The sequence below is a fragment of the Cyprinodon variegatus genome, unplaced genomic scaffold (assembly GCF_000732505.1).
Source record: "Cyprinodon variegatus isolate N-32 unplaced genomic scaffold, C_variegatus-1.0 Scaffold146, whole genome shotgun sequence".
In the NCBI taxonomy this organism is placed as follows: domain Eukaryota; kingdom Metazoa; phylum Chordata; class Actinopteri; order Cyprinodontiformes; family Cyprinodontidae; genus Cyprinodon; species Cyprinodon variegatus.
Genome location: NW_015150599.1, coordinates 402,797 through 430,711, shown reverse-complemented (window position 1 = coordinate 430,711; position 27,915 = coordinate 402,797). Strand labels below are relative to the sequence as shown.

Sequence of the window (27,915 nt, the reverse complement as noted above, 5' to 3'; positions counted from 1 at the left end):
GGCTATTCTTACACATTAATGTGCTTTGATGTCTGCAGTTTTCAGCTTCTTTCAGCTATGCTGTGGATTTATGCAGCTCCTGCAGAGTAAGTGACTAAGGCTCTCCCCGCCTGCCTGTTTAATTAAATTCAATTCAGTTTATTTATGTGGCCATTATACCAGATCATACAGTCAAATTAATTCAAAGTTTTCTATCTAAGGAAAAGCAGTTGATTGCATCGACTCATTCACTCGAAGGCAATCCCTCACACTAAGCATTTAGCTGCACCATGTTTTAATGGGTTCTCACATTTTAACCAAGCATGATTTGGATTTGTCTATCAGATTAAAATCCTAACTAAACCCTAAAGTTTTAGTTTGAAACATGGACAAGGTTCTCACCATCATCTGGTCGCAGAACTTGTCGTTGAAGGAGTTAGGGAAGAGGCGCGTGACGGAGGTCAGGCGATTGACCACGTTGAGTGTCAGGCTGCGGTAGTCGCCCAGCATCATCAGCAGAGGGCGCATGTGAGTGTGGATCTGGTCGACCTCGATAGTCGCACCTTCCAGGAACTGCAGAGTACAGAAAGACGTAAAATACACATGAAGGACGAGTCTTTCACATGTCAGGAATCTGGAAGAGAAATCATTCTTTTCAGGCTGTTTCTACGTTGACCTACAGGCACAAATGTATGAATGATGCAAACCTCAAGTGATTGAATGAATCTGCACAGTTGCTCTACATAATGTGGGTCAAATAGACCAAAAAGGGGAGTTGATGGGACCAGACCCAGAATAACGAAAAAGGTAAGTTTTCCTTCATGCTGCATTTAGAGTTTGTATCTTTGAAGTGTTGGCACCTGGATGCCTCCGTACTTATTTCATTATGATGATCTATTTTCAGCCCCTTAAACCGATCAGTTTATCCACTATCAGAACCTCTCAGGACACCAGGTGTCACCTCTAAGGACCAAGGCTACCCAAACGAGGAGAAGATGAACAAACACAGATGCCAACCAAGCAGCGATGACGCACGCCCTCACTCAGACGGGGAGGGGATGATGCATGGCAGCCACATTCATTTTCCTTTCAGCGCTGAGAACAAACACTCCATCCTGTATCGATCTAGCCATGGCAACGCTCATTAGTGCTAGCAGGGCAGAGATGAAGGGATGGAGAGAGCAGAAAATGGAAAGAAAAAAATTACAGCACAGTGAGGAGGAGTGACAGAGCCGCAGAAAAGAGAAATAAGAACAAAGAGCAGTGAGTAGATGGATGGAGGAGGAGATTACATGGATACTCTGATGGATATAAGGAGAAGTGGTTCAGGGACAGTGTGATGAAGTAGACCAGGTTCATATGAAGATAAGTGGTAGGAAAAAAATGGAAGCAGGGAAGGACTAACAGGAGCGATTCCAATTTACAGGAGGCAGAAAATGAGATTTAATTTAAAACGGCACCATCAGGTTTCCTCACTAGATTGCTTCATACCTTAAGGGCACAGACTAATCCATAATTACAAAGGTTACGTCTGCTGATATACAGCCCTGTTTGGCTCAAAAGACATTGGAGACGGAAATAAGGAATAAAAAGCAACTGAAATTAAATCTAAATCTAATCAATAACAAAAAGGCCTTTGGAAAGCAAGGTCAGGGAGAAAAGCGGTAAAAAAAAAAGAGATGGGTGATAAATAAAAGCAGGTTTTTATCCTTTTTTCCCTTCTTAGAATAAACAAAAGTAAAACAAAAACTACAGACTTCAAAAACTACAGATCAGGGCTGCTTGGGGCCTCAGCAGACCATATGGGGGTCCACCATAGAGAAGAATTAATTAGTATTAGAAAATCTCATACGAATCATTTTAAAGGAAGCTGACTTAATGTTATTCACAACAACTCTGTCCAGTTCTGTCCATCTAACAGATCATAGGCACAATCAGATGAGAGAAAAATGGTCTCTAAGGCTGTTAAAAAATAAACCTGGATATGAAATCTCCTTATAGGAGGAAAAATAAAATATATATTAGTGTAAATAAGTGCGGTCCCAAAGCAGGGTGCTGACCTTCCTCATGCATGCTTCACCAGCCTCCTGCAGCTCATTGTTGGTAGAGTTCAAAGCTTTAAACAGAGCAGCGATGATCTTCTCCCTGGACTGAGGTAAGTAGTTACAGGCTGCCAGAGCATCTGATGAACAGGAGAAATATCAGCATGTAACCATCACAAGGCTTTTTCAGCACCGCTGGGTTATGGTCCGCCGGGCCGACTTACTGAGGGCAGCGATGCGGAGCGGAACCAGAGAGGGCAGGCTCTTGTAACAGGGCAGCTTCATCAGAGCGGCATCCTCTGCCTCGCACAGGTTCAGGAGCTAGATGTGGTTTAAAACGACACAGAAACAAGATAAGTTTATGGTTTTGTAGAGCAGGAGAGCGGCTCCACTGGGAAGGCTGCATACCTCCGTGTAGAAAACCTTATGCTCCATGACATTCAGGTCCATTGTAAAGAGGCGCGGCTGCAGGGTGGTGCAGAAGGTGTTTCCCTCCATCAGGCCAATCTGGGCGTTAGCCGGCTGGTGGCGGAGCAGGTGCTTCTTCGGAGGAACCATGTCTTGTAAAACCTGAGGAGAATGTTAGTGTTAGTAGGAAACTAAGGAGATAATATCGAGTTTTTCTCATTTAGACAAAGGCAGCCTTCCCTCTCAGAAACCCTGACAGTGATACCTCTTTGTGGGGCTCCATGATGACGGTGACGCTCTTGCCAGTGACCTGGGCCAACACCTGCAGGGAGTGCATGGCCTGCTTCCTGACGGTGGAGTTGGGGGAGGTGACCTCCCGGACCAGGTCGTGGGTCACCATGTGGAAGGATTTATCCTGGGCAGCCAGCAGCTCCTCAGTCTTCTCCTCATCCTTCAGGGGTGTGGCACAGCGCACCAGCAGCTGCTCCAAGGTGGTCTTCGCCATGGCGACAGCTCCGTTCGACACCTGTGGAGAAATGATTGGACGACGACCTCAGGATTCAGAAAAAAAAAATCAGTTTCACATCCACTGAAGTGAATCCCACCTCTCCAGTCAGGTCCATCATGACAAACAGAAGGGCTTTGAGAAAAGTGAGCTGGTTCTGCAGGACCCAGATCAGAGGCAGTCTCTCCATCAGAAACTTAATGGACACCACTCCGCCGAGCTTGGCGTACCACGCCTGCTCGTAGCAGCAGGCACACAGACGCTCCACAATGTAGGAGAACAAGGGCAGCTGGCAAGCCTGGAGACACACAGATCAGTCAGCCTCGGTGTTTAACAGAAGAGAGGAAGCGCCATCAGTGCCAGGACGGGCTACCCTACCCTCTCCTTGGAGCCAAGGATGATGCTGGCCACGTCAAAGATGACGGCCAGAGCAACCTCTCCGATCTTACACAGCTCCTTCTCCTCGTAGGCCATGCAGATGGCTATAGCATCGATGAGAACCAGTGGATCCATGCCCTTAGAACCGTTCTCCTCGCTGTGGAACATGGCGGTGCTGGGCTGGCTGCCCAGCTGGTAACATGGCAGCAGGAAAGGCCCTACAAGGAAATCAAAGAAGTTGATCGTTCAGATCGCTTTGCTTTACATGAAGAATCAAATCAAACATATTACCAACAGACCCACTATCTTTGTTGCTAAAGCGGCTAAATGAGTGCATAATTAAATAAGCCCTCACCGCACTGCTGAGCCACAGCAACCATGGTGTAATGGCGAATCAGGCTGGCTACGAAGGGCAGCGCACTGGGCCTCAGGTCCTTTATCACAGCGGACATGAAGGCTCCGGTCAACGCCTGCTCAAAGGTTCTACGGGCCGGAGTGTCCTGTGCCTTGTAGCGGTGGGAAATGATGACATTGGGAATCCACTTCTCTGTGAAACTGAAGGGAAAAGGGCGACACCAGGAGTCAGAGGATCATCAATATCCACCCATCAAAGTCGCTCTGCATTGCTCTTCTTTTATTTTCCTTGCAAAACTTTAAGAGGAACCAGCAGCACAGAAAACGCTGCATTGCGTTTTTGGGAGGAAGTATGAACCTGGTGTAAATTGGGAGACGCCTTGGATAGTCCTGTCAACAGTTAACAAGAATCCAAGGGGCTACTTGATCAGGTAAGAGGCTGAACACCTGAGAGTAACTCAGCAATCAGAGCTCCTCCATTAATGAATTGATTAATTCATCTCTAAATCTTTCACTCTATTGTGTTCATTCAGTAGTCCTTGTGTTTCGGGTTCAGTACCAGCATGTTTAAAGCATTATAAGCTCCAAGGCATGGCCCCACAGCGCCCCCAACAGGCAGAAAACTACATAAATGCATTGGATGGTTTCAGATAATAGCCTCAGCTAAAGCCTGCTATTTACTTTACAGCAGTAAAGAGAAATGTTCTGGAGGGTCCAATATTCAGAATGATCAGCTGTATCTATAATTATTTACAGGACAGAGCCAATCAGGTGCCATCCATCAGACCTGCTGTTCCAGCAGGTCTGATGGATGCTTGGTTGATTTATGCTGGTACCATTGTCCTAAAAAAACAACTGCTTCTATCCTATTTTGCTATTTTTTCCCACTTTCAGTAGATCGGTTTGATTCATTGAGTCTAGAAAACAAAATAAGTGTTTTGTTTTTTTTATAATCATTTGCATACATGAATAATTTAATCGGATTTAACTCTGACATGAATTAAAATTCATTTCCTTAATGCTTTTAGAAACATCCAGACTTTGTTTTGTTTCCTGAGATTATTATCAATTGAATGCATCTTTTAACAATTTCTACAAAGCTATAAATTATATTCTGGATGATTCTATAATACAAAAGCTCAACTTGATATTTTCCAAACATATATAAACCTGTAAGATAACAGAAGTCGATTCAAGACTTCTAAACAATAACGGGAAAGAGGAGCCACAGCAAACAGAAATACATAACTGACAATGAAAATGCAGAATGTCTACTTACTTGGGATGGGACAGCAGCTGGTAGAGAGCGTGTTTATTGTCGTCCAGGCTTGTCATGGCCACCAGGAAACACTTGATGACCTCCCAGGCCTGTCTTCTGTAGTAAGGCTCAGTGTTGGCACTCTTCAGACAGTCTAGAGCCGTTTCTATAGCCTAACGAAAAAAAGAAAAGAAGTAAAAATAAGACTAAATCCTTTAAACGACCCATTAATGGGATGAAACGGCCAAGTTTGATCAAATTATAACATATTCTATATCTTAATAATTCAGCTTATATTCAATGTGTCTGATTAATTGGCTGAAGGAAAGCCAAGCACCATCTGGTCATTATCATCTCCACATTATGAGCGCCCTTCAAGGCAGAAAATGGACCAATTATTGCCACTCAGAACAAAGACGAGTCCAAGAATCAGCGGAGGAGATTCGGTCACAGCATGATGGAAGCAGAAACTCTTCAGAGCATCAGGAGGAGGAGCATCTTGGCACAATCAGAATGTATTAAAAGGTAAGCTATGTTTAAGACCTCAATTGGATTTCTTCATCAGATTCTCTTTTTTTGATTGAATATAAAATCACTAGAAGAAAAAAATAGAACACCCTAGTGCTGTGCTAAATTGTTCCCAACCATCAGATTACCGCCACAAACTTTTAGGGGTTTCAGATTCTGGAATTACTGATTATTTTTCTTTGTAAAGAAACTCTAGAACATTTGTTTCTACTCAGGAGTCAGGTCTGAACTTTTGATTCTGATCTAATCCATCCATCGCATCTGAAGCTGGACATTCATGGTGGCTGTCCTGCTGGAAGGTGAACCTCCAACACGGGTTTCTGAAAGTCTGACAGGTCTGGCCTGCTGCCATAGACACAACCTTAACTACTACAAGTTTTTGATCTGATAATCATAACATACAGAATGAGTATTCTAGAGAGGCTTTTCTGGGATCTGTCCAGGTCTCATATCAATGATAAAGTAACAAAGATGTGACTGGTTCTGGAGAGACTGTAGAGTCTCAAGAGGGTTGTCAAATTATTAATATTCTTAAAATAATTGATACACAAACACGGTATCCACATGGCATCAATGCTGAAAGCGTGTGTGGTTTGCTTATTTTTCCGCTTGTTGTTTCTTTTTCGTACTGATGTAACAACTGGCTAGCTCAAGTGGTAAGTGACCCGACTTGCATACAGGACGCTCTGGGTTCGAATTCCCGCTGGGTGAAATGAGCTGCCATTTGGGGTCCTTAGGCAATACCCCTCACATTAATGCCTACTTTGTAAGTCGTTTTGGATAAAAGCATCTGCTAAATGCATTAACATAAACTAGCATCTTTGATTCTATTGAAAACTCCTGTTCAATGGTAAAATAAAAAATAGGAGGAGAGGTTTTACAACTAGGTCTGGGTAAAAAAAAAAATCGATTTAATCGATTTTGAATTGATTCCTTTACATTTTTGCAAAATCGATGTCTAGGGAATGAGATCGATTCATTTTATAGTGACGCGCATGAAGTTCACATTCAAATGAGCAGGAAAGATGCATTCAAGATGATTGAAGATAATGCAGCTCATGAATGTCTGCTGTGTCACGTCTGCCTGCTCAAGTGTGGCTTCACTTTTTCACTTTTCACAAACAAGTTTGCACTTTTACGACAGTTTTGTTCACATCTCCTTTTTAAACTTTCTGATTCACAAGTTTGCCCTTTGTGTTTAATGTGACAGGAAAAAACAAAATACATGAGTATTTTGAAACACAGTTGAACCACTTTCATGATCGTAAAAACGGATTAAATCGAAATTAATCGATTTAGAACTATATGAATCAAAATCGAATCGATTCAGGACTGGCGAAAATACCCAGCTCTATTTACAAGTAAATTTTTTTTTTTGCCTTAAAGTGGTAACTAAGAGTATAGATTAATGAATATTTACCTTGGATATTGATCGGTTTTGACATTTTAGTATCATAGCAACCAGGGTCTTGAGAAAATGGCTGCTAATTTGGTTCACTCTACTGTAAGAATATTATATACTGTTCTAGTATGAAAATAAATCAAGGCATTCTTCTTTTACAATGACGCATTCTGAACTACCGTTCTTGCTTACACTGTTCATCACATGATCTTGTTTAAGGGGGGTTGTCTAATGGCTGAAACAGGGCACAGCCATTAGAAAGAGTAAATAATGCTGTCATGGTGGCCCTGCACTAGATGGATGATTACTGAGGATGAGGAGAAACAAGACATGAATTTAATTACCTGAAGGACTCACACATCTATCTCACTGTCCCTACCACACACACACCTGTGACAAAGATACATCACTTTGAGTGGAGAACAATAATGAGGAATTTAAAGCTCCTTTAGAGCCAATTCTTTCTCCCATCAGCCTAAATACAAAAGCAAGACAGGAGAAAAGGCATTGATACCAGCAACGGATCTTCATCCTTTCACCATCATCCTACCTTCTCCATGGGGAGCTGTATGGACGCTTTGCAGTCAGTGAATTCCACCTTAATGCTGGGACCCTGGACCTCTGTTACCACATAATGCAGCCTCTGAGACTCCTTCAGCATCTTCCTGTTGCTGCCTCCAAACTTGCCCAAGACCCGGTACGCTACGTGGGAAATGCTTTCTGCAGGGTTACGGAGAGTTCGCCACAGGGCCTGGAGGACGACACATGCATATCAAGCTTTAAAGAAAAAAAAGCTTTCTATTGAGACACAGAACCAACCGGAGCCTGAATACTGAGAGTGAAGGTAACAAAGTTATTTTACAGACTGGTTTGTGGATCTAAATGGAAGGAACAGCCAAACTGTATGGTACTAAAAAGACTGAAGGACTTCAAGCTTTTTGATTGGTCCTCAAACCTTATTGTCAATAAGCATTGACTTGTTTACTCACTAATGGGGAGTAAACAAGCTAATGCTAACCTAGCACCTTTAAGCAAGCTGTTCTACATGATTTAAATGACTTTAGAAAAAGGAGGATGTCCTGACAGCGTAGCAAGGAGTCAGAGGATCAGAGCATCAAGAAGAGGCTCCCACCTGCATGAGCTCCGCCCTGACAGGCTGGATGTGATCATAGAGGAAGTCAGGTTGCAGGTTGTCCACGCACAGCTCCAGAGTTCGGAGCCCCTGGCTGACCAGAGTCTGGGAGCCGTTGAGCGCCGACACCAACGGGTCCATTAGCATGGGTAAGTAGGGCAGCAAGGAGCTGAGGCGGACCGGAACCGTCAAACACAGCTCTACAAATAGGTCCTTCATGTGCTGCTTGTGGAGGCCGCTCTGAAGCATGTTGAGACCTGATGGTAGAGTGGGAAACATTTTTCACATCTTTTAATCGAGATGCACATCAATGGCCAAAAGGATAAGTAAACAATACAAATAAAAACTTTTGAGTTCCAGTAGTGCTGTACCTTGCAGAAGATTAGGAAGAAGAGGCAGAAACTCCTGGTAGAGAAGGTCATGGCTCCCTCCACCAATGGAGCGGAAAAGAGCACGGAGCAGCAGGAAGTAGTTGTATGGCTCCTTGGCGGACTGAGCCAGCTCCATGGAGCTGTTCACTATCTTATGGAGGTGTGGCTGTAAAACAAAAACAAAAACACTTAGAGAGGAGAAAAGGCTACTGCGCCAGCATTAAACCAAAGTAAGGATTACCTTCAGCATCTGTTCGTTCTCAGCAGCAAACAAAGAGACTGAACCAAACACCAGTTTGAAGAGCTTCAGGTAAAGGTTGGAGAGCTCAACGTTGGAGCCCATTTCTGGCAGCCTTTCAAGAAGATACTCCACTAAAATGGTGGCGAACAGGGCCGAGGTCGACACGTTGGCTAGAAAAGAGTTCGCCACAATCTAGAAAACAGGAAACGAAAAGTGAACAAAGAGGATCAGAGGAGCAACCGGCCAGCAGAAAGCAGACTCCACTCTTTCGCACCTGTAAAGCATAGTTCTTGGAAATCCTCTCCACCATGTACGGCACGGTGGTCTGGAAGATCTCCTTGAATGTCAGAGGGTTCATCATGGTGAAGACCCCGGCGAAGTGCTCCAGAACCTCCTTCTCCTCCTTCATGCGGACGGTCTGGCAGTTGGCCACTCGGATGTACGTCTGCTGGTTGTTGGCCACTTGGACCTGAGCAGAAAAACAGCCAGACTCAGATCGGAAACCAACCTCAAACCAGAAGAGCTGGCTGATGGGCTCTACCTGGTAGATGTCCAAGGCCTGCATGGCGTATTTAACCAGTTTAATGTAGATCTGGGTCTCCTTCGGCTGGAGCTGCTTGTTAGGGATGAACTGAGCTTCTGAGGAAGGAAGGTGAAGGTCATAGATGATGAACAACCGACCAAATCACTAATAATCACAGATCAGATGATGCTTTTAACCTCGCTTACCTCCGGGAGCTTTGCAAGACGTAATTCCCCAAGTTATCGTCTTCACACCACAAACCAAGGTCTTAACCAGACTACGGCAGTCCGACACCTGAAAGGTCTGCTTGTCTTCCTTCTCTCCGGGTCGGTCGAAGGGCGTCGCAGGGGGAGGAGCCGTGGGGGCCACTGGTGTTGGAGGGGCGGGGGGCGGAAGGGCAGGAGTTGTGGAAGGAGTGGGCGTGGCCGGTACGCCTGGTAACACGCCGGGGTCGACCACACCCATCTCTGACTGAGGTTTGCACTTTTTAAAGATGGAAACCAGCTGGTAGCGTGCAATGGTGTGAAACTTCAGCACAAATACCTGTTTGACATGAAAGAGAAATCATGAAGGCTATTTCACGCGAGTACGTCTAAGCGAGAACGTTCAGCCTCATACCTCCAGCATCCTCATGAGAATGTCCCGCCCGTTTCCGTTCTCCTGCTCCGATTTGGAGCGGATGCAGTCCACCAGGTTAAGCAGCAGCTTGCAGGACATGGTCTGAATGTTGCTGGGGAGCGACTCGTCATCGATGTTCTTAGCGAAGAGCTGGACGGCCAGGGATAAATCAGTGAGGGGGAGGTTCTGCCGGACGTGATGCACCAGATCTGCCAGGGTGCTGTAAGCCAAAGGCCTGGAAACAAAGGGCTTAGATGAAGCTCAGCCATGCTGCTAAATCTAACCAAATACAGTGAAAATCAATAAGCTTCACTCTTCAGCTTTTCTTTAACAGAGCTGAAACAATAAAGAAGGGTCAACATGCAGCACCATGTAGGGGGGGTTCTGGGTTAATGAACAGCTCTGATGGTCCTGCCACATCCCATCCCTCTGATGTACTAATGTAGAACGACAGCCTATTTGCTGATGAGCTGAGCTCTTCTGAAAACTGACAGGAGGTCAAGGAGGCTCTGAACTGAAGTAGGAGATCGGAGGAAGGGGGGCCACATGATGACTTGACAGAGCAATCTGTCCTAAAGCGGTCCAGTCAGCTTCCCTCAGTTTCCCCAACAGCCAGAGGCTCCCAGTTAATACGATTGGACAGCTAACGCCCCCATGCAGCAGGTGGAGAAGCTCCAGGGAGAAAGAGATCGAGGAGGAACTTACCTAAGAGTCTCCCGCGCCGTGTAACCAGAGCCGATCAGGATGGATTCATCAAAAAGTTTGTCCATACAGGGAATAAACTCTGGAGCCCAAAAAAAGATGGAAAACATTCAGATCAGAGATTCAGACTGATCGCTGATGAGAAAAATGGATGAACGCGGGTGAAATGTATATTCCCTGTTTAAAGTTTGATCATCTAAACTTTAGAAGCAGCCGATTCTGTAAGCAACATTTGATAAATAAAAATACTAACAACATATACGAACAACAAAGCCTTGATGTTTCTGTCAAATATTGAAAGGAGCAACAAAGCAAAAATTTTAAAAAAATGCACATATTTCCACAGGATAAATATAACATCAGTGAAGATGTAACTCATGCTAGTAAGGCTACGTTCACACTGCAGCCTAAAGTGACACAAACCTGATTTTTTTGCCCATATGCAACCTGTATCTGATCTTTTCATTACAGTCTAAACACATATCCGATTTTTTCCAATGCGGCCAACGTCACTTGGCGATGTGGTCCTGAATCCGACACAAATCTGATCTTTTCAAATGCGACCTGAGTCTGAACGGCCAGGTCTCATTCATTCGACCTGAACATCATGAATACTCAACAAAGGTCACTTTTCTGCATCTTGCTACGCAGAAGCGGGAGAAAAACAATAACTAAGATTATGCAGAGTGAATAATACTCTTTTTTTTTTTAACCATCTTGAAAAGATTGAGTTTTAAGGTTGGGAAAGAACGCTAGATGCGTCTCAGCACTACCATCCATGTTTACTGCCGTAAACACAGAGCACGCCCTTGCGTCCTCTACTGAGCATGCGGGACACTAAGCTTTATGAATGCAGTTCACACAGGAGATCACACACAAGACTAATATATTTGGAAACGTGAACGACCACGAAAAAAAAAAAAATCAGATTTCACAAAAAAAAAAAAAAGTCAGAATTGAGCATTAAGGCCTGCAGTGTGAACGTAGCCTTTGAGAACCTTGACGTGCCCTTTCTCATTTTATCAATGCTGTTTACATAGACATAAACAGCTGCCTTTCTTCCACCCAAAATCATGAATTATTGTTCCTTTAAAATTGGCCATCAACTGCTAATTTAAAGGCTTTTAACGGCAGGGCTCCAGAAATGATTTAAAGTGTCAAAAGAAACTGTTGACTCATCTTGATTCAGCCATGGTCTCCAATCAGGGTTGAGAGCCTCAACACAAATGACCCAGATATTAATATTCTGACTGAAGAGAACAAACCAAGCCCAGAACTACTATTTGAGATGAACATCTGTGGAGGACTGCGAACACATACGGCTGCGCAGGTCGGTGGTCAGGATGTGTTTGGCCGCGATCAGCAGCTCCTTGCGGAGGTGTGCGGTTTCAGAGGGGCAGTTGGAGAGGAGCTGCAGCATCCCCTTCACCAGCTGTTGGGAGTATTTCCCCACCAGGTCCTACAGGGAAGGCAGAGACACTGGAGGTTATCGTCATGGCTACAAGAGTTAGCTACGTCACAGGAACAGAGCACCACAGAGTAACATCACTGTAAAGCAGAACAAGAATTTATTTTTCTTTTACAACCAAAATTTGGCAGAAGTTATTCTTTAAGCCGTCTTTACTCTGATGCCCATAAATAAAAATTAAGTCTCTGTCGTATCAAATAGGAGTGGGTTCTAGAACTGGTAATATAACCCTTGATCTGCAACAACTAGGCCTACATGTCATTTCCAGAAGCTTCAATCAGGCGGGAAGCCATCTTTGGTTTTATTCCAAACATGATCTGCTGAGACCGCATTTACCTGGTAGATGCGGATGATGTAAGCCAGGAAGGACAGGGTCTTGATCTGGGCAGCGATAAAGTCAGCATACAGCTCCTTGTTGAATAATTTGTGATGCCTACAAAGAAAACAAACCTTTTAAATGATGCCAATCATGCCCAACGGCTGCAAACCAGTCAATCAAATGTACAGATAAACTCTCAGAGGTAGAGAGTTTAAAAAAAACCCCATTTAACATCTTTCACCTTGAAGGGCCCGGTCCGTTTCCCTGGGAACCTACCTGGCCTGAGGAGACACCTGGAGCATGATGGTGTTCATGATGAGGGGAACAAACTCTGACACCACGTTGTGGATGTTCAGTTTATACAGCTGAGAAGACAAAGCAGACATCAGTTCACCCCCACTGCTCAATCAATGTCCGATACTTCTAAGCCATATATTTCCTCATCACCAGTAAGAACCAATGGTTCTGAGTGAGGAGACGGGTCCAAAAGAGGTCAGGAACACTGCCACTCACCTGATACATCAGCACCACTATTATGGGCAGTTCTGCCAGAACCTTCAGAGACAGGGACCCCCTAGGAATGATGGTGTGCTGAGGGCAAAAACAGAAGATACAGAACCTCAGGAGACAGAACTGCTGAACTAACACCTGAAACCAGTAAGAACGGAAGCAAACAGTCCAACTGAACATCTAAAGTCAAACAGGTGGAGATAAAAGTATCTCTCTGTGAGTCTTTGCTCCTTTTTAACCGGGCTTTAGATGCCTTTTGGTCTGGTTCTTGTGAACAGAACTGCATCTCATCTCCATCCTGTCCTGTAATGTTGCGATGCTGCCACTTAGTGGCTGCTCTTGGTACTGCAGAATAAACCAACTGGAGTTCAAACAGTGATCAGCAGCTTACCGTTCGCGTCTCGCTGTCTTCCCTCTCAGGTGCAGTCTTGACCAGGACGGATGTGATCATCCCCACCATTTCTGGTGAGGGTACCGTGTTCTCAGCGATGACCTGAGGGTTCTCAAAGTACCGCGCCTAAAGGCAGACACAACAAGGAGCTACAGTTTCCAAAGTGATCCTTTCAATTTAAAAAAGGCTGAGTTTTTACTTACCACCACTTTTGGAAGGTCTTTGTAAATCTGCTTCACAAAGTCCAGAAAGTGATGGATCTGAGAAAAAATTAGATGAAAATGTAAAAGGTGCCTCTTTGATGTACAGAGACCCCATCCTCCATGAATTTTGTACTATTTCTAAGCACATCAGTTCTATAGAGCTCACATCAAAGCCACCCAACCAGACTTTCACTTAGTTTATTAATCGTTACACATCAGCTTGCTAGAACACCATGACTCCACATCACAGCCGACTCTGTGGGAGCATTTGGGATCATTACGGCTCTGTAGTTTCCTCCAATCACAAATCAAGAGGTGAATCAAGGGGTGGGCTGACCTCAACTCCCCTATGCTGTTTCAACAGCTTATATCTGATCAGAAAGCCTAAAAAAAGGAGTTAAGACCACCTTAAAGAAAGCAGAGACACCCACCTCCTGCGAGATCGGAGGTCGGAACTGCTTATGCAGTTCAATGATGATCCGGAGGCAAATCAGAACATTTTCCTCACTTTCAATCTAAAAAAGAAAGAAAAAAGAAAGATAATAAACAGGACAAGGAGGTTATATTGCCATGTTATCAATCCTAAATTATAGCAGTTGAAATAGGATATATATTCATAACATTCAGGGCTCATGTTTGCTGTGGAGAAGCTGATGGATTGTTAGGACCAAAAGGGTTTTTACCTCCAGAAAGCGAAACATGACGGATAAAATGTTCTTGGTGTGGGAGCGCAGGTGCTCGTTCGTTGGAATGCGATGGATGATTTCCAGAACCAGTTTTCTTAGTTGCTGAGCAAAAAAAAGTCCAAATTCAAGTTACTATCACTGTGACTTATTATTTTAGGTAAATAAATGGTTCTATATCAACAGTATTTTGACTTTATGCAGCTGGGTTCAAACAAGAAAGACGGGATCATTAATCCAAAAGGGAGACAGAAGCAGACGTCAGCCACACCTGTGTGGGTTTCTCCTGCAGAAATTGAACTTCTCCGTCCTGAAGAAACGTCAGGAAGCGAGGAATGATGTGTTCCAAGAAAGTGGAGTACTGAGGTGAAGAGGTTACATTCTGAAATAGACCGGTTCAAAGTTAAAGTTGTTTTCTATCAGAGCTTCCTTCCCCGCCATACACGTATTAGCTGAAAGCCCTTGGCAACACTTCACCCGCCCACAGAAACAAGGCAAATAAATCAACGCTGAAGGTCCGTACCTCGAAGTTCTCGCTGACCTCCTGCATCATCTTCAGCTTGGTTTCATCAGCTGGAAGTTAAAGGAGAGAAGGGAGCGTTAGTCAAACCGGCTGAGGCCGCACTTCCTGCCTCCTGCCTGTCTCCGTGTGTTTATCCGGGGCGTTCAGATCTTATCAGTTTTACTCTCAGCATCCAGCTTGTTTAGAAGGTACATGAAGAAACCCACTCAGACACACTCACACCACACAAACACATTCTCATACACTCGTACCTTCGGCTGGACTCAAGCACATCGCCCTCATCACATCGCCCTCGCTAAACACACGGATTAAAACAAGTAAACCGATGAAACTCTGGAAAACTGACGAAACATGTTCTCCAGCTTTAACACTCTAACTATTAAAACAACCATTTTTAAGCAGGTATTTAGCCTTTACTTTTGATTTATTTACTACTTGTCTCCAGATGCTATGCTGCATCCTTTCATTCAGCTCACCTGTCAAAGCTTCAGGGTGTTTTAAAGCATTTATAACTGCTTAATGACATCGAAAATACAACAGTGAACAAAACAGATGTCTGAAGAATTACAGCTCCTTAATATTTCAAAAAGGTGAAATATGTAAAAACCATGCAGCCATTGAGTCTCTTAAACTTACTGCATCAATTTGGAGCATTTAATTAAAGTAAAACCAGGTGTTATTTGGAAACTTTAAGGAAATTAGAGATTTTCATTCATTAAATATTCTGTGCTGGAAACTTACGTGTGTTAGCATCGGTGAGAGCTGCCACAAACTGCAGGTACTTCTTCATGAGTGTGGTCTGGTCCACCACAGTGGGACTGGGCGTGGGTACAAACGCCATGGTGACAGCAGGGGCAGACTGAGCAGCAGCCTGCACGGATCTGGGAGAGTCACCTCATGTACTAAAGAAACAAAAACAAACCAAAGCTTCGTCTTAGAAAAGCAGGATTGTGTTAAAGTCTTAAACTATCTATCATTTACAGGCTGCTGGTCTGATGGTGAATCAACGGTTAAATCTGTTCATACCAGTCAAAACAGCACAAAGCCTCCAGTGAATTATTGAAAAACTGAAGAGGAAATAGAACAATATTTTTCAGAAAGAACCAAACAAATGAAATAAAGCTAGAACTCTCTTTATTTGCTGTAATTAAACAGGGAAAATGTTTAAAGCAGAAACTACACATCAAAATGTCTTCTGTGTAGTCAGTTCATGAGGATTATGAACCTAATTATAGATATTCTGTCATTGTTCTGAGTGGCAGACCAGCATGAGCTCCCTGAGGCCGCCAGATCAGTCATATTTGTAACAACAACCACCTTTATTTGTCTGAATAAAATGGTGGCACTAGATTAATAAAAAAAAATTCTAAAACGTTACTCCCAGTTTACTTCCTGTGTGACAGCAAAACTGGAAGTAGCCTTTCCTATGACTACAACATAGCTCGAGACTGGTTTGATATTTTAAATGGACAACTGAAGTCAAATAATTGGATCAAGCCCTTTTTGAGCACAATGTTTTTCATCTATTTCAAACATGATACATTCATAACGGCACATTTTTTGCTTCTTTCTTTAACAGGGAAAAATAAGTTTTCCTGAATGTGCTTTTTTTGGTACCTCAAACTCACCCCTACAAAACAATATTAAACATGCCAGTCTTCACAGAGTTTTCATTATGTTATTGGTGAGTCTGAAATGCTTCCATAACATCAACAAGACTGTACACCATGACACTTCTCTCAAAATCTAAAAAGTTAAACCATGTTTGTTTGAAGCTAATCTTATTAAAATTGGGGCCAAGTCAGTGCTGAGCTCATTTTCCAATTTCTTCTCTGAATGCAACATCAATAATGCTGAATTGCCCAAATATATAGTAGGACAATATAAGACTTGACATTTTTTGCTGACAAGTTTTGACATTTTAGGTTAATGTAGGTAATAACTAAACAGTTTTAACATAAGATTTTTTTTGGTGTATTTATCTCAGTGAAAAGCTGTGTAAAGTTTGATTAAAGTCACTACTTTCTACGTCCATTGCCTGAAGCTTTGGACAGGCTTGAGGCTCGTCTAAGCGTGTAAATTCACAGCAAGCCGTGAGAATGCAAAAAACACTTCAACCCCATGCCTGACAGGTCACTCCCTGATGCACGTCTAACTATGACTTTGCATGTAAATCGACTCACCCCCAAATCAACTGCACTCTGCAGTGAGTTATGCTTTAAATGTGTTGCACACTTCGTAACCAAACCGTATTAGTCCTATTTCTTTTCCCTAGAAGAGAATTTAATTTGTTTTAAACTAAGCTCTACATATTGGGGGTTACATTAAGGTATAAAACCTCATGACTAAATCAGTCATTTATATCTGATAAGAACTGGCTCTACACAGAATATTTAACCAACAACATTTTTGTTATCTTAACCAATGAGAATAGGTTCGGCAAAAGAAATGTCAAAAAAAGTGTGCCTTTATAAGAAATCGATAAAACACAAGAAGTCTAAGGGTCCAGTTTAAAACTGATTGTCAAAGAAGCATTTTAAGAAGAATCATCTGTACTAATCTCACATTCAGAGTCCTTCGGAAAACCAAGCAACACCTTAAAACTGAATATAAAAATCAGCCAAAGACAAAGGAATACAGATAGTTAGCCTGAAGAATAGTACAGATAAACAAATGAATAAAGAAGATTAAAATATAAGATAGTTCATAGAACTGTAATAATGAAAAAGGCAAAAAAAAAATGTTTAAACAACAAATGAAGAGACGTAAACTAATGAACATCATGACAATACCTAGCAGCAAAAACAACAACAACAAAAAAATCATAAAGAGACAACATGCCATTTAATAGGCGCTTAGTGATGACGTACACTTTAGCGTCGCAAGGCACCAGTGCCGAGTACTCTTGTAAAAATTAAAGGGTTTAAAAACAACAGTGTCTTTTACCAATAAAACACCACTTCTCTATTTATTTCAGTATGTTTATAAGTTATTTCAGACATGCAAATTTACCTCTTACCTTTTAGCAAGAAAAGAGGCCAATAATTAGCAAGGAAGCTAGCTTTCCTAAAGAAAGAAAGCGCTCGTGCCTGCCTGACGTTAACGTGTACTTTAAAGTAAATAGGTGCCAGTATCACAAAGAAAAACTGTCGATTATTAATAAAATACAATTCAGTAACAACTTGCATTAAAAGAATCTAAATAATCAAGCTAATATACGATCAAAGTTTAAATGACAAAGCGGAGCAGCTTACCCTCCACCACCAACAGGAAGTAGTCCGTCCCACTGCATCTGCCGCCGCGTTCGCGCTCCTGTTTGCAACTACCGAGAATCTAAGATATCCCTCCGCCGGTTATTCCCTATATCCTTAATATTAAAGAACCAAAAACATACCATTTATTCACTTTTGTCAATGGTGTGTGCGGAAATATGGTTTATCAACATTTAGACGTCTTTCGCAATCGTTTTGGGGTCAAAAGCTTTTAATCTAGTACCAACGGAGGGATACAAATATAAAAACGTACGGTGTTAGACCATCGTTTTTGATGGTCTTTTCCAGTTAGGTAATTTAGCATCTATAACGTCTCTCTGGAGCAACACATACACACAAAATTTAGATTAGTTATGAATGTAAATGTGTGTTTTATTTACAGAATTTAGTGGTTGGTTTGCAGACATTAATTTTGGTTCATACATTTGCAGCTTTAAACAGTATTTCCATTTTATACTTATTGTGCACTGAACACATTTAAAAAGAAAGAAAAAAAATAACTGTCCTTAATCCAGTAATATGCCAACACATATAATTACGGTGTGGTGTATAATATTATATCATATAGTTTAATTTATGTGGGTTATTTTATCCAGTAGATGGCAGTGTTGTGTGGACGAAGACTTTCTTTCTTTCTTGACTCTAAGAATATCTTCTATTGAACTTTGGTAATTGAAGGTATTCATTTCTGACAGATGCACATTAAGCCTCTAAAAATGTTCTATTAACAGAACTCTGAATTACCAGGCTGATAATACTCCTTACTGGCAGAGGAAAAACTAAAAGAACGCAAACATGTACATGTAAATCACTTGAGACATGTGGCTTGCCAAAGTGGGCATCCAAAACTCCTGTATAGGTGTCGACCAAAACAGCTAGCAGAAAGAACAACGCTGCATCTAACACAGTGGACAAAACAGAAACACAAAATCCTTGTAATTCCATATGTGCCAGGAGCTTCTAAGAATCTCAGGAAAATAAGGAATATCACACCCAACAGCAAACTCAGACAAAAACGCATTCCATCCAAAAACATCAAAGCCAAAGCTGAGTGGCATTGTGTACACTAGAGAAAATGCAAAACATCTACACAAATGTATGGTGCAGCACAGGAGAGCCAGACACTCTGGAGAGACTGAACTATACACTTTCATCAAAACTAAAATGTTAACATTCTGGACAGTGGTTAACAGGTTTGAAAGCGGGTTACGGAAAAACGCCATCTTTATTGGAGCAGAAAAAGCATCCCTGAACAAAGCAGCCATAATTGCTTTAGCTTCCAAGCATCGACAGCTCTGGAATGGAACTCTTTCCAAAGGGATACATAAGCACAATCATCATGGTTCAAATGGCCAAACACATAATACACACAAACAACAGACTCCAACGTCCCAGGAGAAAGATGGGTGGGTCACTGTAACGTGAGTCGACAGAAATGACAAAGAGTCCTAGATAGGTATTAAAACATCCTCAGAAAAACTGAGTGAAAGTCCAGCTGCCACTGATTTAGGCCTGTTACTGTACATTTAAAACAAAAAATGAAATCCTTCTTCTCAAATATAAAGCCTTAAATGGCCAAGCTCCATCTCATATCAGCAATATGATTGTTCCTTATATCCCCAACAGAGCACTTCTCTCTCACTCTGCAGGTTTACTAGTGGTTCCTAGAATTTCTAAAAGTATAATGGGAGGCAGATCTTTTAGTTATCAGGCTCCTCTCCTGTAGAGCCAACTACAAGTTTTACTCCGTGAGGCAGACACACTCTCTACATTTAAGGGTAGGCTTAAAACTTTCCCTTTTGATAAAGCTTATAGTTAGTGGGGCTGTGGTTATCCTGAGCTATCTCTATAGTTATGCTGCTATAGTCTTAGACTGATGGAGGACATAGGGACCCCTTTTTCATCATTCTGCTTCATTCTATGTCTTTTCTCCCACTCTGCAGAATCTGTTTGTTCAATCTCTAACGTTTTGCTCTCTCTGCTTTTTCTCATAGTAGCTTCTCCTCATCTGTTCCTGTTTGGCTGTGACACCATCCTGGAGAGACACATTAGCTGTGCTGCTGCCATCAACACCTTTGTTTATAGACGTTTGAGATATCTGCCTTTTTTTTTTAGTGTGGTCCTGTTTCTCTGACAGTGACTGGCTGGATGTCCTCTCTTCATACTCTTACATGAGAGCTGGCTCAGAGCTCTTCAGCCTGGCTGTGTGTTTCCTGGACGGGGCTGCCTTTTACAGTTGCCTTTAGTATCTCTGCTTCTGTCTCCTTTAACCCCAGTCGGCCTCGGCAGATTGCTGCTCACACTGGGCCTGGTTCTGCTGGAGGTTTCTTACTATTAAAAGGGAGTTTTTCCTCCCCACTGTCGCTACAAACATGCTTAGTGTGAGGGATTGCCTTTGAGTCAATAGGTCGATAGAATCAACTGGTTTTCCTTAGATAGAAAACTTTAAATCAATTTGACTAAATTATCTGGTGAACTTTAAAGTCCGTTGAGATGACATGTGTTGTTAATTGGCACTGTATAAATAAACTGTTTGGAATTGAACTATACATCAGTCTATGGGCACTATGAATGAATCATAAGAGGGGTACTATCATTCTCACTCAGAATAAGATGTTTTTACATAACCAGATTAACTGTCATGATGGCTTTCAGAGTAAACCCACATGCAGAACACACCACGGAGTCAGGGGTAAAAGTTCAACAGTTTATTAAAGGTTGCACTAAAACATGTACTGTAATCATAGATTTCTGGTTCAGGCCCGGGACAGACTTCACGAGGGTTCTGTGTAGAGAGGGGACAGTTTGGTTAGCCAGGGATCTGGGGAAAACTTTGATTCAGTGTTGTACCTGAAGATATTCAGACAGACATGATGAGAGAGGGAACCAGTTGGGTCCAGAGTTTGTGGATGCAGCAGAGTGTTCGCAGCGGCAGAGCTTGTCTTCAGACTCAAGTGTTTTCTCAAACCTTGTGGGTTTGCCAGAGTTCTCTCCTGAGAACATAGATCAGATCCAGTTTGAGAGTCTTCAGGTTTGGCTCGTGAGGGCAGGCTGACAGGTCTAGGAAGCAGAGAAGACAGAAACAGGTTAACAACAGGTTACTCCTCTGAGTCTCAAAGAAACAGACTAGCAGGCTTGGCTCAGATTTCTGCTAACCATAACTTGGCAACACTCTGGCACTGAAGACAGGTCTGGCCGCTGCTTATGTAGCTGGTCTCCTGATGGGCTGATGATCCTCAGGTGTGCAGGAGGCTCCAGTTCAGGAGACCCATAGTGCTCTCTGCTGGAGACAGGTGGCAGATCTCCAGATCCCAACACTAACAAGTAAGGTGCAACAGTAGTTGCATGTAAGTGTGGAACTATGGCAACCTCTGCCTGTTTTTAGAGATCCTACAGACCTGCTGGGAAATTATTACAAGTGGCTAATCACCCCTTTCAGATTAACATTGGAAATTATTTTTCAAGCTCTGTACGAAACTTACAGCAGGAAACTAATGGTCCTTTACCCTTGGTACCAACTATATTTGCCTTGGTTGACTTTATCTCAGCTCTTCTCTACATGGCTGGTTTTCCCTTACAGTTGAGTTCTACTTTAATGTTTTTAGATGATAAGAATACATTTTCTTTGAAAGTACTTTTCTTATTACCCAATGACACCTCACAAATCCAACAAAATATCAAGAATAACTAATGATCAAAACAACAACAAGAAAATAATTACCAGGAAAAAAATTCAGAGTGTAGGGATTTTTGAACAGGTGTGTTTTAAAGTTAGACTTGAAGTTAAAAAAAACTGTCAGTATTGCAAAATCCAGAGGAAGAGCAAAGTGGAGAAAGGTCTGCTCCCCATGGTGGTAATGCGGGAAGTAGTAACAGGTGAAGGTGAGTGGAAGAAGAGGATCTCAGGGTGCTCGAGGGAATGTTAGGTCAAGTCGTCATAACAGTACGACCCCACTGTCAAAACATTAGCAAATAAGGACCTTCACCAGCTTATGGCTCTTGGTCAAAGAGAGTCAGAGAAGATGTCCCCCCTGGTGTACTCTAAGTGTGCCCTAGAGCAGTTGTGGCTACTTGCCACCATCAGTGTGTGAATGTGTTTGTAAATGTCTGAATTTAGTATGAAGCGCTTCTGAGTCTCCTAAAACAAAAAGGTGCTATACACATGCCAAGTACCATTTACTATTTATCATACTAAAGGATACTGGCTAGATGACATATGGGTAAAGTAATACTCCATAATGCAAGCTTGCTATTGTACACAATAAGCCTGGCATACATCAACTTGATAAAGATCTTTGTTGCATTTATGCAGTGTGGTATGTGCATGGGAATAGATGATTACACTCTCCAGCAGTAACCAGGAGAGGTTAGTTGCGCGTAGGCGGTGCTTTTTGCACCACTCTGTACTGTTGGAAAAAAAAAAGTATAAGAAATATGTTAAGCTGTACCATAACAGGAGCTGGATTAGTTTAAGAAGTAGTGGAGTTGGTTATATAGCCCATTCCCTGCAAATATCCCTTGTGGTCTGAACCAAGCCTTCCAAAAGTCGGCCATCATGGGCCACAGTCTGGCAGCATTCAGTGTTTTCTCTGCTTCAGCACAGATGATTCTGATTATTTCAGTTCAGTAAAAGCCTATTAATTAGCTATTATTCGAATACAGTCCTTGGGGGCCAATGTTCTGCTCCTTTTTGATGCTTTAAGACACCTAAATTAAATAATTAGGTCATATGCAGGACTCTGTAGAGCTAGACTTTAACTTAGGATGAATAAAGTCATTTGATTCAGGTGTATCTGTGAAGATTCTCAGTCATCCAGGTCATGGAAAAGCTTGAAAAAGTTCAGTTTGGGCAACTGGTTTTCTAGAACACGTTTCGCCTCTCATCCAAGAGGCTTCTTCAGTTCTAACTAGTGGTGGGGAGCACTGAGATTAATATACTGTAAGTGTAACAAAGGCTCCCACTTCAATGAGGCATGCGACCTAAACCACTCTGACGAAGGAGTTAACGACCCATCAGGACCCCTTAACGACCATTCACGGCCCCCAGGTGACCTCCATGGCCAATCCAGTGGGAGGGATCAGAGCCACCTTTTGTCTCCCCTAATTCTTTGTTGCACCTACAGTATATTAACCATAATGCTCCCCACCACTATTCAGACCTGAAGAAGCCTTTCGGAGGAGAGGGGAAACGTCTTCTAGAAAACATCATGTCCAGTTGCCTAAACTGAACTTTTTCAAGCTTGATTCAGATGTGTTGGACCAGGGAGTTATCTGAAAGTTGCAGGATACCCTTGAGGACGCGAGTTTGACATCCCTGGTCTGGACAGCATTCAGGTGTGTTGAAGAAGGAATACATGCAAAATCTGAAGGACAGTGGAACTCCAGAACCAGCGTTACCTACCCTTGTCCTACGTCTTCTCTCCACCATGCATAACAACACCTCTATCTCCAAATAATTGAAACTCCACTTTTTTGCCATACTCCTTGTCATAATGGTTATTTTAACACATGTTGGGAGCCCTCCATATATAATAATCTGCACTAGAGTCGGGATAGGGCAGTCCAAGCAGAACCTACAGGTGTGCTGTATATCATGCAAATTAAGGTGTATGAAAACAGGTGTACAGAAACATGCATGCTCAGGGTTTTATAACTCTGCATGTTTCTGTGTTGGTAAATGTTTCAACATTTTTTGCTATACCAGCTATTTGGAATAAAAGCTCTGGGCTTTGTGACGGACTCTCCACATCATGAATTTTATTGTCCTCCAACCATTTTCTGTCTGGTGGTATGGAGACATTGTCCATCTGGAAAGACTGTCTGAAAGGTTTGACTATTTCCATACATTGTTCTTTCTTTTTGATGCTATCTGTTTTCATGCTGAAGTTAAGGTGTTGCCTTAAAATCAAACTGTAAGTAATGTGGGTCAATTTATCAGGAGAGTAGAATGCCATGACCTCATCAGCAATGATCATAGGTTGTTAGATTTAATCCTTTTGGTTGCTTCCATATATTGTGGTCTCTACAGCAAGTCATTGCAACTTGCTCACAGAAAAGTGTATTTGAGCAACATATCCTTTCTGAAGCAAGCAGGATTCCACCTTAGGTCCCCCACTTTGCTATCAATGATGATCTCAGTATAAACGTTTCAATTTCGTGTTCCAATTTTAATTAGTTTTTTTTTATGTATGGTAGTTTTGCTTTATGCTGTTGTTTTTTTCCTTTAATTGAGTTTTAGCTAATCTTATTAAAGGTGGTTTTCCTCTTGTTCTGTTTGCTTCCAGATATAATGCCCTGTTCTTATGACTCTTGATTAGAACCAGAATATTATTTATCTTAGCCTATCTCAGTTTCCTCTTCTACCCACCAGCTTTTCTAATAGGGTTTCATTCATATTATCTTATTCACATCCTTCCAAAGACTGAGGCCTGTGGCTAAAAAAAAAAAAAGAAGCCGCAGAATGAGATTCTCCTTTCATCGAGTGTCATACATCATGTAAGAGATAATTTGACATATAATGCCACTTTTGCGCAGTGCTCCCTTAAGTAATAATGATCTGCTAAAAGATGTTAGTCTCTGCCCTATTGCACTGTCCTGTTTGTTTCATTAGTGATTTTAATTTATTATATATTTTTTCATTCTGTGATGGGGGCTTTATCCTACGCACAGAGTGGATGACACACTGATACCAGGAAGCTCTCATCTGTCCATTACATTAGTGTTTCTCAGTGTCTGCTCATGCCCTTATGATGAATCCAGATCACCTTTGCAATATTCCCTCTATAGATATGAGTGCACTCTCCTTGAGAATGAGTCTGAATCATCAGCAATACCCTATAATCCATTCATACATCTAAAGGCCCCATCCACACTCAGACCCTCATTAATATACTTTTTCTAACATCTACAAAGAACATATTGTGTTTTACCTTAAACGACCAGGAAATAGAAATATCAGGGCTGAAAATAGCATTCATACCATTCATCATGCAACCAGAGGGGGGACTTCTCTTACTTCTCTTTGGTGGTGGCGGGCAGGTAACTTTGGTCTGTGTCTCACAGTTCCCAGAAAAAGGTGTGATGTCACGGTCTAATATTCAGCTTCAAATCAAAGGAGCACACAGTTATAGGCATCTGGAAAGCTTCCTGTCGCTGTCTTCAGCCAGCTGGAGGTGTTCATGCTCAATTTGATTCTGAGAGATGGAAAAAGAAACCTAAACGGGACAGCTTGACACACTGGAAACATATTTTTATGCTTTCATTTTTAAAAATCTTACCTTTATTCCCCACATAACAGAACAGGACAAACAAGCCTGTTGTTGTGAAGTCATAAAATGTTAATTAAAAAAAAAATACTTTTTATTTAACACCCTTTAACCTAATTAGAACACAACAATCTACCTTTAGAAGTCACAGGATAAAAAAACAGTCCAGCTGTAACTTAATCTAAACATTAGAGAACAATTAGCATCATAGAGACGAATGAACCCAGCAGACTTTGAGGAAGTGTTGGTTCTGTTTAGAGGGGTGAGGTTATGAAACAATTCCTTAAGTTTAAGAGAGATAAATACCAAACCATACAAAAAATTTACAGTACATCATAATTGAAACAAGGTGGTGGCGGTATTATGCTGGGACAGAAACACTTAATCCAGGACCATCCTGGAATAAAACCTGGAGAAACCCAGCAGGAAACCATCCCTGAATGTCCAGCCAGATACTCAATGGATGGTTTAGATCAAAAGTGTCTTGCCACTTTTAGATTTGTTTCTGCTCTGACACACCTAAGTCACATAATCAGCTCATTAGTTGAACTCTGGAGAACTGAACTGCATGCTGAGGAGGTAATTAAGTTATTAGATTCAGGTGTATTGGACTTGATTTTGATGCTCCAGTTTTAGATCAAAGCAGATGTAAGGGTTAAAATGGCCCAGTTAAAGTTCACACCTGAACCAATTGAGAAATTCAGTTGAACTATTCTTCATAGAAGCTCTTCATTTGATCCTACTGAGCTTAAACTATTTCATAGTCATGTTTAGTAAAGGCCTGCAGCTGTAGAGCAGACAAAGGTAATCCAAGATAAGTTAGAGAAGATAATTGTGAAGAATGAGGCTGCACCATTCAGGTAGTTTTTCACTTCCAAATTTGTGTTCTACTTCTATTGGGGAAAATAGCTTTGTTCTCCCACGTCATATTGCCCTATAACTTTAACTTAATCATCGCACTCTGAAGCTAGCACCCTCTGGAAACCTGATTGAAAGGTCTTATGGATCAATTACCAACATCCCCCCACTAAACACACACAGGGTTCTCAAAGCGCGTATCATTCAATTCATTGAATTTTTTTTTATTAATTTCCAAAGGGAAATTAAATGTTACATTAACTCATAAGTTATTTTTTAATCAGGTGTTGATAACTGTAGACAGGAAGGATCTTCTGTTGCTGTCTGTCTTCCACTGGATCTGGAGAAGCCCTATTGATGCTGATGTTGAAGTTTAAATATCTTCTGAAGAGGATGCTCACTGTTGTACATAATTTTTTTCACTTTATGAAGAATTATTCTTTGTGAAATAATCTCCAATGGTTCTAGAGGACTTCCAAAAACAGAGCTGGCCCTATTAATTAGCTTCTTGAGGTTTTTTAAGTCATTAGCTCTGATGCTGTTACCCTTACAGATGATTTTGGAAGAGATCACTCCCTCCACAACAGACTTATAGAGGATGTGCAGCATATTCAATGAGTCACATTTACAGAAGATACCATGTAGGTCATCTCAGCTGTTCAGGCCACCATCCTCTTCTAATGTTTTGTTTTTATAACATTCCTTTTCTTCTTACATGAACATTTATCAACATGGCATCACTAACATATTTTTAGATGAGGTTAAAAACTTTTCCCAAACAACCATATCCTCAGGGATATTTCAAAAACACTTTGAGTCACTATGACACATCAGTTTGACTTTAATTGGCTGGAACTAGCCCTCAGGTGTTTAGCTGAAACATGTGAAGCTGATAAATCAGATAGCAGAGGCTTCCATCACTTTTCACTTCATTAAAAAGAAAACAAATCCCTTCCTGCCTGTGATGAAGTACATGAGAGCAAAGCACAGTGGTATGTCTTCCCCTCAGCACACCAGGCTTTATTGACCTTTTACAGTGAGGCGCGCAAACAGGGCTTAATTGTTTACTGCCACACGCTGTTTCTTCACTGCGGGCTTTATTCCAGAACTGCCATGTTCTGATGGGTGTAATTCTGGCCTTCGACGTCAATCTGTGTACTTTTTACAGGAGCTCAGAACATCAATGATAGTAGTGATTTATGGCAATCTGCCCAGGGTAGCTAGAAAACAGTGGTTTCACAATGTTATTATTGTTAATAAACGGTCCCCTCGCTTTAGTCAGTGATATTTGTATTATCACTGGTATTTGGATTGATGTCTATAAAGTGTATGCAAAATCATCAGTTCAGTTTTTAGGGTGTCTGTGGTCCAGGACCTTGGGTTAGCTGGATCATTCTGTACTAAACCGAGAATCTTTAAACATTATTTCAGGTCAACGAGACTTTTACTTTAAAGGAATAGTACACCCAAAACATGATTAGCCTTCATTTTCTACTCACCCCCATGCTGAACAACACTCTGGAGTACTTTTTTGATATCTCAAATGCATCTGGAGATCTGGGAGGCTTCTTGCTGTCTGCTGACATTTAAATAATGGAGGTCTATGGTGACCGAGACAGAAAGGTCCATAAAAGTCCACAAAAAACGTGTCAATATTCCTCCATACTGCTCGTCCAATGTATTCCAAGTGTCCTGAGTGGGTAGCATCCAGAATTTACTCGAAACGAAGTCATTTAGAATGTTTTTAGAGCATAAACAGTAGTGTATAGGATTTCCTGAAAGTGCGCGCCAGCGCGTTCAGGACGCTACGGAAGCTGGCAGACCAAACCAGATGAAAGTGCGCATTCAGCGTCTGCTCTGCCAATAATGCAAGCGTAGAAGAAGAAATGTGCTGTTTACCTGTGCAAAGAAAGAAACAACGAAAGAAAAATGTCTGAGGACTTCAGTGTTGAGGAAGAGCATGAGTTCTTTGCCGAGCTGAA

At 41.9% G+C, this 27,915-nt stretch overlaps 1 protein-coding gene across 2 annotated transcripts in view; it reads right to left on the bottom strand.

The window, feature by feature from the left end:
* The window catches only part of trrap (transformation/transcription domain-associated protein), a 69,398-nt gene extending 51,558 nt beyond the window's left edge, over positions 1 to 17,840 (bottom strand). For both annotated transcript variants that reach the window (XM_015377079.1, XM_015377080.1), the window contains exons 1-30: positions 17,793 to 17,840; positions 15,280 to 15,440; positions 14,539 to 14,588; positions 14,287 to 14,397; positions 14,016 to 14,120; positions 13,764 to 13,847; positions 13,333 to 13,389; positions 13,130 to 13,255; positions 12,742 to 12,819; positions 12,505 to 12,593; positions 12,246 to 12,342; positions 11,762 to 11,900; positions 10,445 to 10,523; positions 9,740 to 9,974; positions 9,328 to 9,664; positions 9,140 to 9,237; positions 8,873 to 9,067; positions 8,599 to 8,790; positions 8,358 to 8,523; positions 7,987 to 8,243; positions 7,405 to 7,605; positions 4,946 to 5,097; positions 3,668 to 3,867; positions 3,313 to 3,530; positions 3,035 to 3,232; positions 2,695 to 2,955; positions 2,430 to 2,591; positions 2,246 to 2,342; positions 2,040 to 2,161; positions 382 to 552 (exon numbers count right to left, since the gene is read on the bottom strand). In XM_015377079.1, coding sequence (XP_015232565.1) covers positions 382 to 552; positions 2,040 to 2,161; positions 2,246 to 2,342; positions 2,430 to 2,591; positions 2,695 to 2,955; positions 3,035 to 3,232; positions 3,313 to 3,530; positions 3,668 to 3,867; positions 4,946 to 5,097; positions 7,405 to 7,605; positions 7,987 to 8,243; positions 8,358 to 8,523; positions 8,599 to 8,790; positions 8,873 to 9,067; positions 9,140 to 9,237; positions 9,328 to 9,664; positions 9,740 to 9,974; positions 10,445 to 10,523; positions 11,762 to 11,900; positions 12,246 to 12,342; positions 12,505 to 12,593; positions 12,742 to 12,819; positions 13,130 to 13,255; positions 13,333 to 13,389; positions 13,764 to 13,847; positions 14,016 to 14,120; positions 14,287 to 14,397; positions 14,539 to 14,588; positions 15,280 to 15,379 — 4,377 coding nt within the window. In that variant the 5' untranslated portion in view covers positions 15,380 to 15,440; positions 17,793 to 17,840. The remainder of the gene's footprint in view (positions 1 to 381; positions 553 to 2,039; positions 2,162 to 2,245; positions 2,343 to 2,429; positions 2,592 to 2,694; positions 2,956 to 3,034; positions 3,233 to 3,312; positions 3,531 to 3,667; positions 3,868 to 4,945; positions 5,098 to 7,404; positions 7,606 to 7,986; positions 8,244 to 8,357; positions 8,524 to 8,598; positions 8,791 to 8,872; positions 9,068 to 9,139; positions 9,238 to 9,327; positions 9,665 to 9,739; positions 9,975 to 10,444; positions 10,524 to 11,761; positions 11,901 to 12,245; positions 12,343 to 12,504; positions 12,594 to 12,741; positions 12,820 to 13,129; positions 13,256 to 13,332; positions 13,390 to 13,763; positions 13,848 to 14,015; positions 14,121 to 14,286; positions 14,398 to 14,538; positions 14,589 to 15,279; positions 15,441 to 17,792) is intronic.
* Between the last annotated feature and the right edge of the window lie 10,075 nt (positions 17,841 to 27,915).